Source organism: Zootoca vivipara, chromosome 3 (genome assembly GCF_965207765.1).
Source record: "Zootoca vivipara chromosome 3, rZooViv2.hap1.1, whole genome shotgun sequence".
Taxonomy (NCBI): Eukaryota; Metazoa; Chordata; class Lepidosauria; order Squamata; family Lacertidae; genus Zootoca; species Zootoca vivipara.
The window spans coordinates 55,775,639-55,790,866 of record NC_142586.1 but is presented as its reverse complement, the minus strand read 5'-3'; the positions used below and the strand labels follow the sequence as shown (position 1 = coordinate 55,790,866).

Genomic DNA, 15,228 nt, shown 5'->3' with positions numbered 1-15,228 from the left:
TAACCATTTCAGTAGTAACACATTTTAAAATGGTAGCTGCGCTTGTTGCAGCAAACACCAAGTGTCTCTTGTGCCACTTTCAAAACAAATACACATTTTGTTATTTCCATAGTAAAGGCCTTTTAGAATCTAATTATGCACTACTTAAGAATACTAGGCATTCTGAGTAAAGGAGGATCCATTATATTTTACCTGAAAATGATATTTTAAGGGACAATTGATATCACCTCAACATAAAGGAAATCTTACTGAAGTATTCATCTTCATTGCTTGGACATTGCGACAGAAATAGTCTGTCTGAAATCTTAGCTATGTCAGCTTTTCAGCATATATAAAACCATTACCTTCTGAATGGCATCATTCTACTAAAATAGTAAACTGTTTAGAAGACAGACGAAAATACTATCATTTGGTTCATCAAGCAGAGTATTATCTACTCCAAAGGATAGCAGGAAATAAATCTAGGTCTATATACAAAGCATGTACTCATATTCCAGTTTGACTGGTATATGAACACAGAACCTCTCATGTTGTATAAAATAATTATGTCAGTGGACTAACAAAACCTATTATTATTATTATTATTATTATTTATTAGATTTGTATACCGCCCTTCATCTGAAGATCACAGGGCAGTTCACAACATAAAAACACAAAATGAAAGCACAAAATATATATTAAAACAAAAACAAGCCAAAAACTGCCTTACGACATTTAAAAGGCCATAGAATGTTATTCAGCCTAAAGCCTGGTTATAGAGAAACGTTTTTGCCTGGTGCCTAAAGATATGTAATGAGGCCGCCAGGCAAGTCTCCCCAGGAGAGCATACACAAAGGGGGATCCACCACAGAAAAGGCTCATTCTTGTGTTGCCACCCTCTGGACCTCTTGTGGAGTAGGCACACAAAGAAGGGCCTCAGATGATGACTGCAGGGTCTGGATCGGCATTCCTTGAGGCATTGCATTCTTGAGCTGTTTAAGGGCTTTATAGCACTTTTAATTGGGCCTGGATTGGGCAGCCAGTGTACTTAGGCCAGGATTGGAGTTCTATGCTCAGACCGTCTTGCTTCAGTGAGCTGCCTATCTGCCAAATTCTGCACAAGCTGAAGTTTCTGAACTGTCTTCGGAGGTGGTCCTACATATAATGTGTTATTACTTACTCTAACCTCTTAGATTAAGATTAGAGCTTAATCTACCCAATTAAATCAGGAATGGATAATCTGGCCCTCCAGATGTGTTGAATTCTTATCAGGCCCAGCCAGGATGGCCAATGGTTAAGGATGAAGGGAGTTGGAGTCCAACAACATCTTCATAACCATAGTTTCCTATCCCATTCATGAGCTAAGCATGTACAGTGTTTTGAATGTATTGAAGTTTAACAAGTGGTGGTTAATGTTATCATTTCCCCTTTTTGGATAATAAAGTTATTGCAAAATATGTTTTGCAACTCATGATCTTACTTCTGCAGTAAATGAAGGTTTTGCTTGCTTTTATTCTTGCTATAATATACCATTTGGATATATCACCTGTCATTTACATTGAACAGCTGAGAAGTCTGTTCTTACTACTTATGGACGTGCTACATGGCTGCAAAGGAAACTGAAATGGAAAATTCATTTTAGATTTTGTTTCAAGCAGGAAAACTATGACAACCTAGCATAAACTGTAGCATGGCTTAAAATGAAACCACCAGCTTCTGGTTGGAAATCTGGCTCAACTTGTTTGCATTCCCAACATATTATTGAACTATATGTTTTAAAAAGAACTGGAAAATGAAATATTGCATTAATAAATGCATGTTACCATTATGCCACCTTGTGGGATTGAAGGAAAATTGTTCTATATCATATTTATGAATCAATAATGCACATCTACCATCCTCTATTATTATTAAGATTGATCTCGGCTAGAAAATCATCCTTTTAGATTCCTTCTTCTTTAGACAGACCATTTTAAGGCACACAGTTAGCAATAGTTACATAGAGTAGTTCAAAATGACTGATCCATATGTTAAATGTCATGCACAAAACTAGTCCACCAGAAAGCCACATATGGACTGCTCTCAAAAGTTCTCTCTGCTGGACTTTTGGCAGCTCTATTCTTCTACTGCAGTCTGTGCTGTTCAGAGGATCCCCTTGCCCTGCAGACAGACATTTCATGGGTTCATAGGAGGGCACAGGACAGGAAAGATCTGTCCTACTCTGTCTTAGGACCCAACCCTCTGTATATAATGTGGTGATTGTAGTGGACGAGGAGAGATGTTGGCTTGTTTTTCCACAGTGGCTTATATAGGACTATCTGATGAAACTACTGTAACAAACAGGTGTCAAGCAAAGTTTGAAATGCTGACATTCTGACCTATAAGTTCTATCTTTGGAAAGTGGAAAAGAGAAGAGATTGAGTAATGAGAATTGAAGCTTTTCTTTCTTTAGATGACAGGTTCATATACAAGCAACTGAAAAAGCACAAGTATCAGATAGGTGACAATGGTAAAAATGAAGTGGTGAATTCTTTTTTGCAGTGGTATTCACCTCACAAACACAACCTGGCTAAAGTTACTGTCCGGGTGGAATTTCATCAGAATAGCCATATTTTTCTCTTGGATGGTATTCCTTATGTTGTGAAAGGCACAGGAACCCTCATAACTGCTGTGTGAAATTTGCATCTTAGGCCAGGTTTCTGATGAGGGTGAACCAAGGGTGGAGGTAGGGATAAAGACCAGGTTTCCCAGTGATATTTTGAGTATAAAATTAACTTACAAAAATATTAAATATATACTATATTCCTATGCTTTTCTCTAAAACAATAGTGATGAATGGAATCTATGTCTCCCAAGTTGAGGTTCACATTAGTCACCTCCTTGACTTGCTTGTTGTTAGGACTGTATTTGTTTGTTTATTTTTTAAAGTTCCCCTGCTTTTCATCAGCTATCCATGGATACATTGTGTTGGTTTAATTCAGAATGCAGAGAACGGCCAAAGAGGAGACAGAAAGAATCTCAAAGGACCGAAAGTTGATCCAGATTTCCATGGAATTTAAGAAGCTGGTGATAAAAGTTAAATGTTCCCCACAGTAATGAAGCAACAAGTGCTAACTGATGTATGCCTCTGTATTGATCATTCAGCTGAAAACTGGCAGCAGACTCACCATTTTGAGTTAAGCAGGAACTATGAGCGACCAGTAAGTCTCACTGAGTGGTGTAGCAAGACCTACAAAGCTACACCCACAACACTTGAAATGGATCTTATGGCGAATGCATTTTGGGGGATTCAGCTGATAAGTCCTATTAGCAGAAGGCCTACATAAAAACAACTGCTTGCACAACGGGGCTTCCTTCCTCCTCCTGTGTCCCCCCAGCCCCCCAGCCCAAATTGGCTTGGGGGAGATGTTGAGAGAACCCCCAGAACAGGGCATGGGGGATGCTTGCCCTGATGGAATGACTGCCTTAGTGCAATGTTGAATTCCTCCCACTGGGATGAACAGATCATATTAGAGATTCAACTTGCTCAGAAGCAGCAGGCTTTGTGTTCCTGTTGTATTGCCCAGAAGAGGGATACCACTGAGATGCTGAACAAAGTCTCCATAGGAAGCCCTATTTGCAAAGTGTTCATTCAGTTAGCAAATCCAAGGAACTGCTCAGGCACCGTCACCATAATCACTGCAGTTACCAGTGCCAGGTCAAACCTATGATTTTTGTTTTTTAAAAAACCCCAACTCACCCACCCAGTCACATCATAGAAAAGAAACACGCTTACATGTGAAGGTGGGAAAGGGGGTGGAGGAGGAGAGGTTGCACTTGCTGTCTTTTCTGCAGTGTCTGGTTCAGGACGGATCTCAACTGTTGCACGGGAGATGTGATCCTCATCCTCTTTTTCATGCAGTGGGTCTTGATCAGGACACTGGCCAATATCTGCATTTTCGAAGGATAATGGCTGGGCAAAATCCATTGGACTGAAGAGAGACAATGAAGTCAGTGATGTCAAACAACAGGAATTCTTCAACTGGACCCTTTCACCATGATCAATAATTTTAAAATGTGCAGTCTTGGAGGCAAGTTGCTGAGGGGATTAGGAACTAATCTGATGATGTAACACACAATTTTCTGAGATAATTCTGGATTCTCTTTATAAGGCTTTCATTTCATTTACCATCATGGTGAACTGCCAATGCATTGTGCATTGTGTTGAAGAAGACTGGGAAAACTAGGTTCAAATCCCTACATAGCCATGAAGCTTGCTCCCTTTTCCTTTGAAAATACACAAAGTTACCCCCCACCTACCCACCCGTATTGGTCAGCGCAATGGGGCTGTGCTGCTTCCCTGACTGCCCTCCAGCTATGTTGCTCCTGGGACACAGAGGGGAGGCAAAGCAGATGTGAGGTTGGCACAGTGGGGCAGTGCAAATGCATTGGGGAAGCCAAACAGCTGCCCTGGTGTGCCTCCCACTGCTGCCCCTTTCCCCTAGTGAGCATACAGGTGTCTAATTACAGGTGGAGATGAATCAGCGTATAGGGAGGAGGTTCAAAAAGTCTCGACATGGTGCCTAGAGAACAACTTGCACCTAAATATCAGTAAGACAAAGGAGATGGTGTTGGGCTTTCGGAGGAAGAGAGGGGAGCTAGCCCTGTTGTATATGGGGGGGGGGCTGTGTGGAGAGAGTCTCTTCCTTCAAATTCCTGGGAGTTTACCTTAGTGAAGACCTCACTTGGAAAATCAATACAACCCAAGTCCCAACAGAGACTCCATTTCCTTAGGGTCTTGGGTAAGAACAATGTCAAACAAAAATTGATCTCTTTCTACTGGTCCAAAATAGAAAGTGTCCTTTCATACTGTATTACAGTGTGGTACGCTGGTTTGACAGCCACGGACAGGAAGTCCATACAGAGGGTGGCGAATACAGCACATGACATCATGGGCTGTCCCCTGTGTTTGCTAGATGACATCACAGGAAACCGCAGCCTCAGGAGAACGAGGAAAATTATAGGGATGACTCACACCCCGGCCAGCACCTCAGGAGATACAGAAGTATAGTCAGCTGCACCAACGAGTTAAAGAACAGTTTTTATCTGTGGGCTGTTGGGCTGCTGAATGGAAAAAAAAATAGTGGTGCAACTGACTTCCGACAAGCACACAGAGTGCGAACAAGACTGAGTGTATGTGTGTGGGGGAGGGGGGCTCGTTTAATTTCACTGCACACAGGTGGTGTAGTGGCAATAAAGGTTTATTAATTATTATTATTATTATTATTATTATTATTATTATTATTAACTTCCAAGAGCTGATGTATTGTTGGAGCTCCATGTGCAACCTATAATTCAGGTACATAGCAGGTTCTGCTCACATTCAATGCTGTCAACATTAGTACATAGAGACAGTGCCATGTGACGCATATACACTTCAGGGAATCGCTGATCATACAGCTGCAAATCACCTGGTTCAGCTAATATGTAAACCTGGAGCTAAGATGTCATGCTATGTGTGGCCCTTCTGTGGAACTGAATTGGACAGCTGCTAGTGCTTGAGACCTGGCACAACACTGGCGAGGCCATTACTCTGTTCAACGTGTCCCTCAGCTAGTACATAACATGTGCCGGAAGATATGAAAAAGCATAGACATCAAATAGAGATCTTGTTCCACAAATTATTTCTGCATGTGTTTAATGAGTGTATAATTGTTCATTGCACACTACACAGATAGCTTTATGTTGTGGAGCAGCATACAAATATCATAAAATTTCAGCATCAAGTAACAGAGTTCTCATATATTCATTTTCAGTTCTTTTAAAATCACCATTAACTTGACTTTTCCCCTCTGGTCTGACTAGCAGACCTTTCCTCTCATCAAGCCATCTGGTGTTTTACCATGTCAGGAATAACATCAGCTACCATTGTGGTTGGTTTACTTTGTCAAAAATTAACATGGGAATTAAGAGTGTGGCATCTTTCTGATGAATATCACAAATGGTTGGGTTATACCAGGCAAATATTGCTCAGTTGGCAACTTTATATTATGGGCAACCACATAGTGTCAGAATTTAAGACTTCATTATGTAGAATACCGTGTTTCTCATATTATAAGACACATCTTATATTTATTTTTTCCTCAAAAAAACACACTATGGCTTATTTTCAAGGGATGTCTTATTTTTTTCCTCCTCTTCCTGCCGCAGCCGGCATTGCTGCTGCGCCTATCACTATGTCTTATTTTCGGGGTATGGCTTATATTCCTTGAATGCTTAAAAATCCTGCTATGGCTTATTTTATGGGTATGTCTTAAAATATGAGAAACAGGGTAGTACAGGGGTGGGGAAACTCAGGCTGGTTAGATCTCCATTCTATTTTGTTTTTTCTGTAAGCAACATAGCTTTATATCAATAGGTTGCTTTTTATAACCTGTCCAAAAAATGATACTCACACAGCATTGATGACAAGGTTCCATATGCAGCCATCAAAGGCAGGTATGTTCCTAATAGGGGCAATGTGGAATTCAGGCGGTGTCCCTCCCACGAAAAGCTTCTTAACGGAAATAGGTTGATCTGACGGGAGTCTTTGAGACTGGCTTCTGTCCTCATCTACTTGGATCACAAACAACCTGCAAAATCAATGAAAGTGACTTAATACACAAATGATGCTCCTGCTGCTGGGCCTGTACTATGGACACTGATGGATGCAGTTTTCGCTTTGTTTAAAGAGCTACAGGATGAGAGCCCAAACTGCTCTGGCTAAAGTTTCTTTAGTTTTGGCCTAATAATAATAATAATTTATTATTTATACCCCACCCATTTGGCTGGGTTTTCCCAGCCACTTTGGGTGGCTTCCAGAAGGATGTTAAAATATTATAATCTATTAAACATTAAAAGCTTCCCTAAACTTCCAAACCAATAGAATATTAGTGAGAGTAGTGTCTGGATGAGCTGGAAAAAAAAAGAGTCTACAGATCGACAGCATTACTACTGATAGAAATAACCAAGGCTACTTTTAGTGCTAAAGTATAATTTCCCATGGCCCACCAGGATAAAAAAAAATGAAAGGGGTCACATTTTGTTTGGTTCTTAATTTTTCTGGTTTTCCCCACTATCATAGTTAGTATGCTCTTGCTGAAGACCAGTGAAGACCAGTGAAGCTTCCTGAGTATGGTGGCTGCTGGAATCCATGAAAGATGCATATTATATATTTTCAAAAGCCAAGTACAACTGCAATATAGCAACTAACTTTAGCATCAGGGGGTCCTTTTGTACAAAGGGCCTATCCAGAATTCTGGACTAATAATAATGATTTCCCCCCTAAAGAAACATAATTTCTACTTTGGTCTTTGTGGTGTTGTCTTAATTGCTGTGATTTCCATCCAAAGCTACACTCACCCATGGCAATTTCCCCACTCCTTCCTCCTAACCACAGCCTCTGTTTTCTCCAAAAAGTCTCAAATTTGAGCTTCAGGAGTCTGTGTCAGAGAATGGAATAGCAATAACTCCACATTAGATGTTCTAAATTTTTGGATACCTTCTTCCCAGTAAAGCTGGACATTCTTACGCTTGCTTGATACTCCTGTAGTTGTTAAATACCTGTTCCTGGTTAGATCTCTAATAATTTACAAAGCCCTCTGCTATTGTTCAAGAGAAAATGTTTATGCACTCTGATGCGGAAGACCAGCACATGATGATATGCCTTAGTCCTCAGTGCTGTCCTATTATTATCCTGGAATGGGAAGCAATTAGTTTATAATCATATGGGTAATTAGCTTTCTGAAGAGTTTTCAAAAATGTCCTCTGCTTTTAATAAAATAAAGCTTGTGTAACAAGCAGATGAAGAGGTTTGTTCATTTCTCTTCCAGCCCAGTTTATGGGAAAATGAAGTCTGTTGTGTATGTGTTTTGGACAGTTATGAAAACTACAAGAATGAGCCTATTTCTGTATTTCTGTCCACTAGAGGGTGCTGTAAAAGCGATGATGAGCTGGCATTAGCAGTCCTTACAGGGTAGCAAATAACATAATCCTGTGTATTATATACAGCATTATTATTTGGTTTGTTAAGTGAAAGGATTTCCTTTGCATTCTGCTAGATATTGTAGTATTATCAATACTTGTCAGCTTGCATTTTGTCATTTATGGTGACATTTAAAGAAAATTAAAAACCTGACTTTAGGAATTTCAAGTTTGAACAAGTACCAAGGAGGCTGACAAAATATGTTTTTGCTTGGGAATAAGGTCATGGGTTAGAGAACGAGGAAGATTCTGAGGAAATTGAATGAATGGATTTGCTTGTTACGATATTTATTAGAGCTGCAGGGCCTCCAAGAGAAAGTGCTCTTTGACATAATAAGGGATAAAAACTAATAACCAAAGTAATCCTTTCTGGCCTCCAAGCCAGCATAGCCCATGGTGGATCCAGAAGCATTGTAGGGTGGATGGATGAGTGATTTATGCTATGTTATCAGTATTATCTTATGTTACATTATTTATATATGTTATGTTATTATTTTATGTTTTCAGTGGATGCACATTAGGGCTGTACCAAATACTTGCAGGCATAAATACCTGGATTGATGGTGCTATTTTGGAGGGCAGGTGTGTCGGTGTGTTTAAAAAGCCCTCCCCCCTACTTCGGACAGATCTTTTTCATTTTTGTTCCTTGCCATCTGCAGGACTGACCCTAAAGCAAGTGGCAGGGCCCCCCTTGAATGTTACTACATTTTTATCCTATTTCATGACTTCTAGATATGATTTATCCCTAACATATAAGACAATATTCAAACACTGCACCTGCACCAAGGCATCTAGCAGCATGTGCTTGTGTGAACGAATGCCGTTGCTCTGTTGCTGTGAGCCACCCACACCTTACCTCTTCTCTTTCCTTAGTCTCTCTCTCCTCCCGATCACCCTGACTCTTAAAGGTATAGGGCTCTCTTTTCTAGTTTGGAAGGCATCAATCCCCAACCTTCCCATAGTTTCATGTGAGAAACTTATAAAGAAGTTTCAGGTGTTGTGAATTCGGCGTGGGCGTCGTTAGGTCTTGATGTTGCTATTCCTTCTCATTGGAAGCTGTTCCTTAATATTAGTTCAAGATCCAATTCCTCAGCCACACAAATTAGATTAATAAAGTGTATTTGCAAAAAGTATCAAAGGTTAACATAGCAATTTAGATTAATGAAAATCTTAAGCGGCAATGCCTACACTAAAGCGTGACCTATGCCATAATGAAATCATCACTGTCAGAAGATGACTTTTAAATGAAAGCTGCACGGAGATTTCATTCTCCTCTCCTCATAGTTTCAGTTACTGGGCTGGAATAAATGTTCAGGGTTACAGTACCCCTATATTCTGAGTTATTACCCTCCGAGTCTTTCTATTCGGATGCTGTGTTCTCTGCCATCATGAAACTCGCCAGATGCAGGTTTGATGGTGATCCTGCGAGGGTCCCTTATCCCGGTAGAGACGTGCACTTCTAGTCGACCACTGTTCAGAAACACAGCATAATAGGCCTGCAATAGGAACCAGCATTTTAAAGGAAGCCCTTAACGCCTTCGCGTATTTATAAGATCATTCTCAAACAACGTGCCACACCCTCTCTGTATGGCAGAAAAGAACACTTTCATCCTTTCAGCTTCCAATTATTTTATTATGGATGAACCATAAACATGTCAAATCTTAGCCATGACTGACAGTGGCCTGAAATCATCACAGATTTCTAAAACGTAGTACAGTGGTACCATGGTTCTCAAACGTAATCAGTTCTAGAAGACTGTTTGAGTTCCGAAACATTCAAAAACCAAGGCGCAAAGGGCTGCCTGCAAATTCAATTGAGAAAATGGAAAAACATGCAGCGGAAGCCGTTAGACTTCCGAGGCGCGCTCGAGAATGGAAGCATTTCGCTGTTCGGGTTCCAAAACATTTGTCAACAGAGATGTTCGAGAACCGAGGTACCACTGTACATGGTGTTGCCAACTGAATTCTTTTGCTGAGAGCAAAGCCATAGCTAAGAGAATACTATTCCTTTAGATTCCACATAAATTACGGAAAGCCAGAATTTTCTACTTTAACTGTATTCACACAACAGCTGCTGATTTCCCCCCGCACTGGAAACCTCTCCAAACCAAAGCATTTCCCATCTCAGTCGAAGGCACTATCAGGAGTTGGAGGAAAAGTCAATGGCATCACTAAGGCTGCAATCTCATACACATTTAGCTGGAAGAAAGTGCCACTGAACTCTTCGGAACAGGCTTGGTTTTTTTTTATTTAAAAAAATTAACTGGATATATCAGGGTATCCAATGTGGTGGCCTCCAGATGTTTTGGATTCCAATTCCTATTGCACTCAGGCAGTATAGCCAATGGTTAGGAGATGAGGGTTGCTGCAGTCTAAAACATCTGTAGGGCTACCCCTGCACTGCCTGATCAGTGGCAAGTGATTGTTATGTAAATGGAAAAACAGTTTTTACAGAAACCGTCAAATGAACCAAAACATTGTCCTGTAGGTATTGTATTAAGTGTTTCCTGCTATGTCTCTATTTAGTTCAAGGGGTGGAAACCATAGAACAGCAGCATTATCAAGAGGAATAATGATACATCTGCGATAGGGTACATGACCCATGGTCTAGGTCATGGGTCACCAACCCAGCACCTGAGGGTGCCATGGCACCCATGAAGGCTTACAGTGGTGGCCCTGGGTAGGTCCCAGAAATAAAGTTATAGGGCAAACTCTGCAAGTACCTAATAAGTGATGTCTGAAATGAGAATGGTGTGGGCGGAATTTACCAGCAGAAGCCCCGTGCAGGGACTTCCACTTGCCCAACAGTTTTCGTTTTCCCCCAAATTGGTTCAGGGTGGAGGCGATTATCTCTCTAATTTTGTGTCGTGCCACACACTCCTCCATGACAGCTATTTTGTGATTGTCTCCTCCAACACTCTCTCAGCTTTCAAAATGTGCCCACTAGTCCAAAACGTTTCGGAGCCCCTTGTCTAGGTGTACCAAATGGACCAAAGGTATGATATGGCAGCTTAATGAGATCCCTTCCCCTTCAAACTTTGACAAGAACAACTTTCATGGAAATGTTCTGAATCTCCATCTTATTTCCCTTCCCACAAAACGTAAAGACAAAATAGCCCCTGCAGTGCAGGAGTTGAACAATATCTTTGGCCAATGAAGATGTAGCAAGCAACCAACACAGTTTGTGGTATTCTGTACCTGCCCAGTCTGCCTGCGCTTCCTCCGTGGGGGTACAGGTGCCCCATTAGTGCCAAAGAGTATGATGCCAGATTCATTTCTGGTGCTGAAGGACAAGTGGATTTCTGTTCCCACATTGAGCGAGACTGGTGGCAGCTCCACAAAACCCGGTTTCGGGAAGCTGACTGTGTAGATATTCTGCAGAAAAGAAGGGACTGGATAAGTATGACCCAGAGCAGGAAAACATTCTTGCAATAATAAACAGCTCAGCAGTTTACATTCAAAGTGCTGTGCAAACATTTGTCCATCTGTTAAATCACCCAATATCAGAAAACATTTGGAAAAGTAGATTCAGCTAAAAAGAGCTGCACAGCCCAGTCTTGTTCCAGCATTATTATTATTTTGAGGCTTTGTACACACCGTGCAGTATTCTGAGATCTGCAAGCACCCACAACCAAATACTTTCCTTAATATTCTTTTTCTTTGGCAGGGGTGGGTGGGTTGGTTGGTTTTTAAGTATAATGTGTGTGCGTCCTGAGTCACAGAAGTCAGTTTGGCAGGGAGCCAAAATTTTGGGGTCACACGGTGATGAAGCTAGTCATGGCTGGGGTCAACAAGTTGCAAGTCAGAGAGCACAGTACCTTCAAAAACCCCAGTGCAAAGAGAGATGTGGATTCTGCAGCCTGTTCCCCCCTTCTTCATCTTAGCACTTGCCCTCTTTCCCAACTGGCTGCTGTGAGTATGGTTCCAAGATAAAACATGGAGTAATCATTTTAAGATCATTCAAGGAAACATGGAAAGCAAACTAACCTCCAGTGTACAGCCTTTGGTAATGCCCACAAAGTCAGGACTGCTCAGAAGATTGTATGGCGTTCGAGAAATTTCAATATCCTTGATGCAGCCTGAGTATTTCTTTGTGTTTACTTCAGGCCTGTAAAAATAAGGTCAAAGCAGGTTTAGTTCTGAGTAAAAACAGTCACAAAAAGGCTAAAACAGTTTTCCATATTACAGTGGTATCTCGGTTTAAGTACACAATTCGTTCCGGAAGTCTGTACTTAAACTGAAGCGTACTTAACCTGAAGCGAAGTTTCCCATTGAAAGTAATGGAAAGTGGATTAACCCGTTCCAGACGGGTCCGCGGAGTACTCAACCTGAAGCGTACTTAACCCGAAGTATGGGTGTAATTGGTTCTGGAAGTCCGTACTTAACCTGAAGTGAACTTAACCTGAAGTGAACTTTCCCATTGAAAGTAATGGAAAGTGGATTAATCCGTTCCAGACGGGTCCGCGGAGTACTTAAACTGAAAGTACTCAAACCAAAGCTTAAGTACTTAAACCGAGGTATGACTGTACTGTTTTAAACATACTGACCACAATCCAGAGGACGTTAGTCACATAGTTCACAAAACCTACTGATTTCAATGGGAATAATAATAATAATAATAATAATAATAATAATAATTAATAATAATAGATGATAGCACTGTCCAGAATATTAAAATGCTAAACATTCTACCAGAAGAGTTCCAGTCTAAAGTTATCAATGACTAACTTCCCCATGATTGCAGACTTTTGCATAAATTCTGCCTCGCGTCATTTACCAAAAATACAGACCTTTCCCCTGCTTCTGCATTTAGTATCGTTATCTCTGTGTAAAATGTAGCAGGATGACAAAATAATAGGTTATTCTCCAAGAAGTGTAGAAAGATAAAGGTTAGAAAACTTTTTGACAGTTTGCCTGTTTATATGAAGTGTTTTCTTTAGCCCCAGACATATGGAAGAAGTAACATTGAGCCACTTGCCCAATTATTTAGTTGTGCTCACATCACAAAAATGTTAGCAACCTACCGTGAATTCAAAGTTTCTCCTATGTTCAGGAAGATAGCAGAGGTGAGGAACTTATGTCCCAGAAAATGGTGCTGGAGCACAACTTATGTCCCCAAATATCTTTTTTCTGCTGTGGCATTTAAAAACATTTAATTTTTTTTGCATTTTGTAGCCATCTCAGCAAAGCATAGCATGTCTATTTCAAAAGCTGCAAGTACTTTAGAGTTAATACCAAGAAAAGAAAATCTCAATTCTATGTTACTGCTAGTTGAAGGTTTTAAAGTCTCCCTGTGGGGACCAACTGAGCTTGAGAAGGAGTTCTGAGAAAGGCAAACACAATTTCTTTCCAGCTTTGAAAATTTTTCTATGTTTTGTCTCCTACATTTTCTTCACGCACTGATCCACAGTAGCAGAGCTTTTCTGCAGCCTAACAACCTGTAATTCCATCTGTCTCACCAAGCAAATCTTGCCAGAGTTTCATATCCACTGAGGCTCAAACTACATGTTAATCAGAGTTCTAAGAGTCTCTCCCCACCAGTTTTCCTTATGCTATAGCAGGCTGGGGTGGGTTGTGCCTGAGCACACAGATGTGCTGAGAAAGGTTACTTAACCCTTTCAACGCTCCTGGCATTTCCCAGCTAAAAATGACCCTCACCAAGATACTTGTTTCAAGAGAAAGTTATGGGAAAGATTTTTCTGCATCTTCTTCTTCCACATGCATTCTCATTCTCTCTCTCTCTCTCTCTCTCTCTCTCTCTCTCTCTCTCTCTCTCTCTCTCACACACACACACACACACACACACAATCCTTTGAACTTCAAGAACCACCTAATTTTGCCAACACCACCTGAATGCAGTTTTATATAACAGCAGCAGTGTGAGACTCTACCTCACTGGGCAACCTTCAGGTACACAGACTGTAATTCGGGGGCTGCCAAAAATATCTCCAAAAGGATATAATTTACTTCTGTATAAGAGCTATGATATGATTTAACTTAAATTTAAATTTTAATGTTGCATGAACCCATCTGTGGGATCCCTCTCTATTAGATGGGCATGAGGAATTAATTGTAGTTTTATAGACAATGAGCAAAATATGGAGGCTGAGGTTTGCTTTTTAGAACTCAGCAGAAGATAAACAGGGTTTCCAGGCTCATCAAGAGAGACTAACTCAAAAGGTATCTGAAGAAGTGTGCATGCACACGGAAGTTCATACCAATGACAAACTTAGTTGGTCTCTAAGGTGCTACTGGAAGGATTTTTTTTTATTTTGCTTTAACTCAAAATGAATATATGTCCCCATCAAATTTTGGTGGTATTGGGAAATTGTGCTAAATGTTTGGGGAACTGATGGTTAAAGTTTTGGTTGTGTTTTCTTTAAGGTTTTTTCTTTTTCTTACTTGCATATATACAAGCTAGTGAACTTTCCTTTTGCTTTCTTTTGTCCTTTTAAGAAGTAAGCCAAGCCAAGATTACATGATCACAGAATATTGTTGCCATGAGGCAATCTGGCCCATATTTGTATAGAAAAGGCAGCCTGTCTGCCAAGATTTTCTCACCAAAACATCACTTGCCTTAGGGGCTGGTGTGGGCTGGCTTTCTTTTTAAGAGGGAGATGAAGAAGAAAAAGAAAGAAAGCCCTTACCACCTTGTAAAATGTAAATAAAAATACCTCACATCTAAAATTGTGGAGACTGTTGCACTCCCCTCAGAAAGTCACAGAAGTTCTGTCCCCCTTTCATCAGTACAGTACACCTATGAATATGAGTTTTCTGGGGGAAGCCACAAGCTATCACCCTTGCACTCTGCTTATGGTAGAGATTATTTTGCTGGCAGATGGCTTGATCCAATAAGACAATTCTTATGTTCCTGAACATATGCAGAAAACATATATGCCAGAAAGAGACAGACCTTTTGCGTGCATTGCACGGAGAGGCTGGAAAAATCAAGTGTCCCTCCCTGCAATTTGCTGAGAAAATAAACAATCTCTTGCGATTGACACTCCATTAACACATATTTCTGCACGCGTTCTGTCACTAATTTGCTCTGTGCTGAGCAGAAACTCTTAACTGCTTATTATTATTTTAAATAAAAAATACAGCTTGTACTTCTGATATAATTAATTTTTAAAAGGGAAAGAAAAAGGGAAAGAAAACCTAACACAGCAAGATATAAACAGCTGTGTGAAGATGCTAGGCTAAGTGTTTGTTGCTGCAAGTGTGTGCGCAGCATGCGGCAAGGCTGTG

The 15,228-nt window shown here is 40.6% G+C and overlaps 1 protein-coding gene across 8 annotated transcripts in view; it reads right to left on the bottom strand.

Annotated features, from left to right (window-relative positions):
* The window catches only part of LAMA2 (laminin subunit alpha 2), a 372,327-nt gene that overhangs the window by 15,029 nt on the left and 342,070 nt on the right, over window positions 1-15,228 (bottom strand). For all 8 annotated transcript variants that reach the window (XM_035109029.3, XM_088666122.1, XM_088666125.1 and 5 more), the window contains 5 exons: window positions 11,968-12,088; window positions 11,179-11,355; window positions 9,328-9,476; window positions 6,414-6,590; window positions 3,755-3,950 (listed from right to left, as the gene is read on the bottom strand). In XM_035109029.3, coding sequence (XP_034964920.3) covers window positions 3,755-3,950; window positions 6,414-6,590; window positions 9,328-9,476; window positions 11,179-11,355; window positions 11,968-12,088 — 820 coding nt within the window. The remainder of the gene's footprint in view (window positions 1-3,754; window positions 3,951-6,413; window positions 6,591-9,327; window positions 9,477-11,178; window positions 11,356-11,967; window positions 12,089-15,228) is intronic.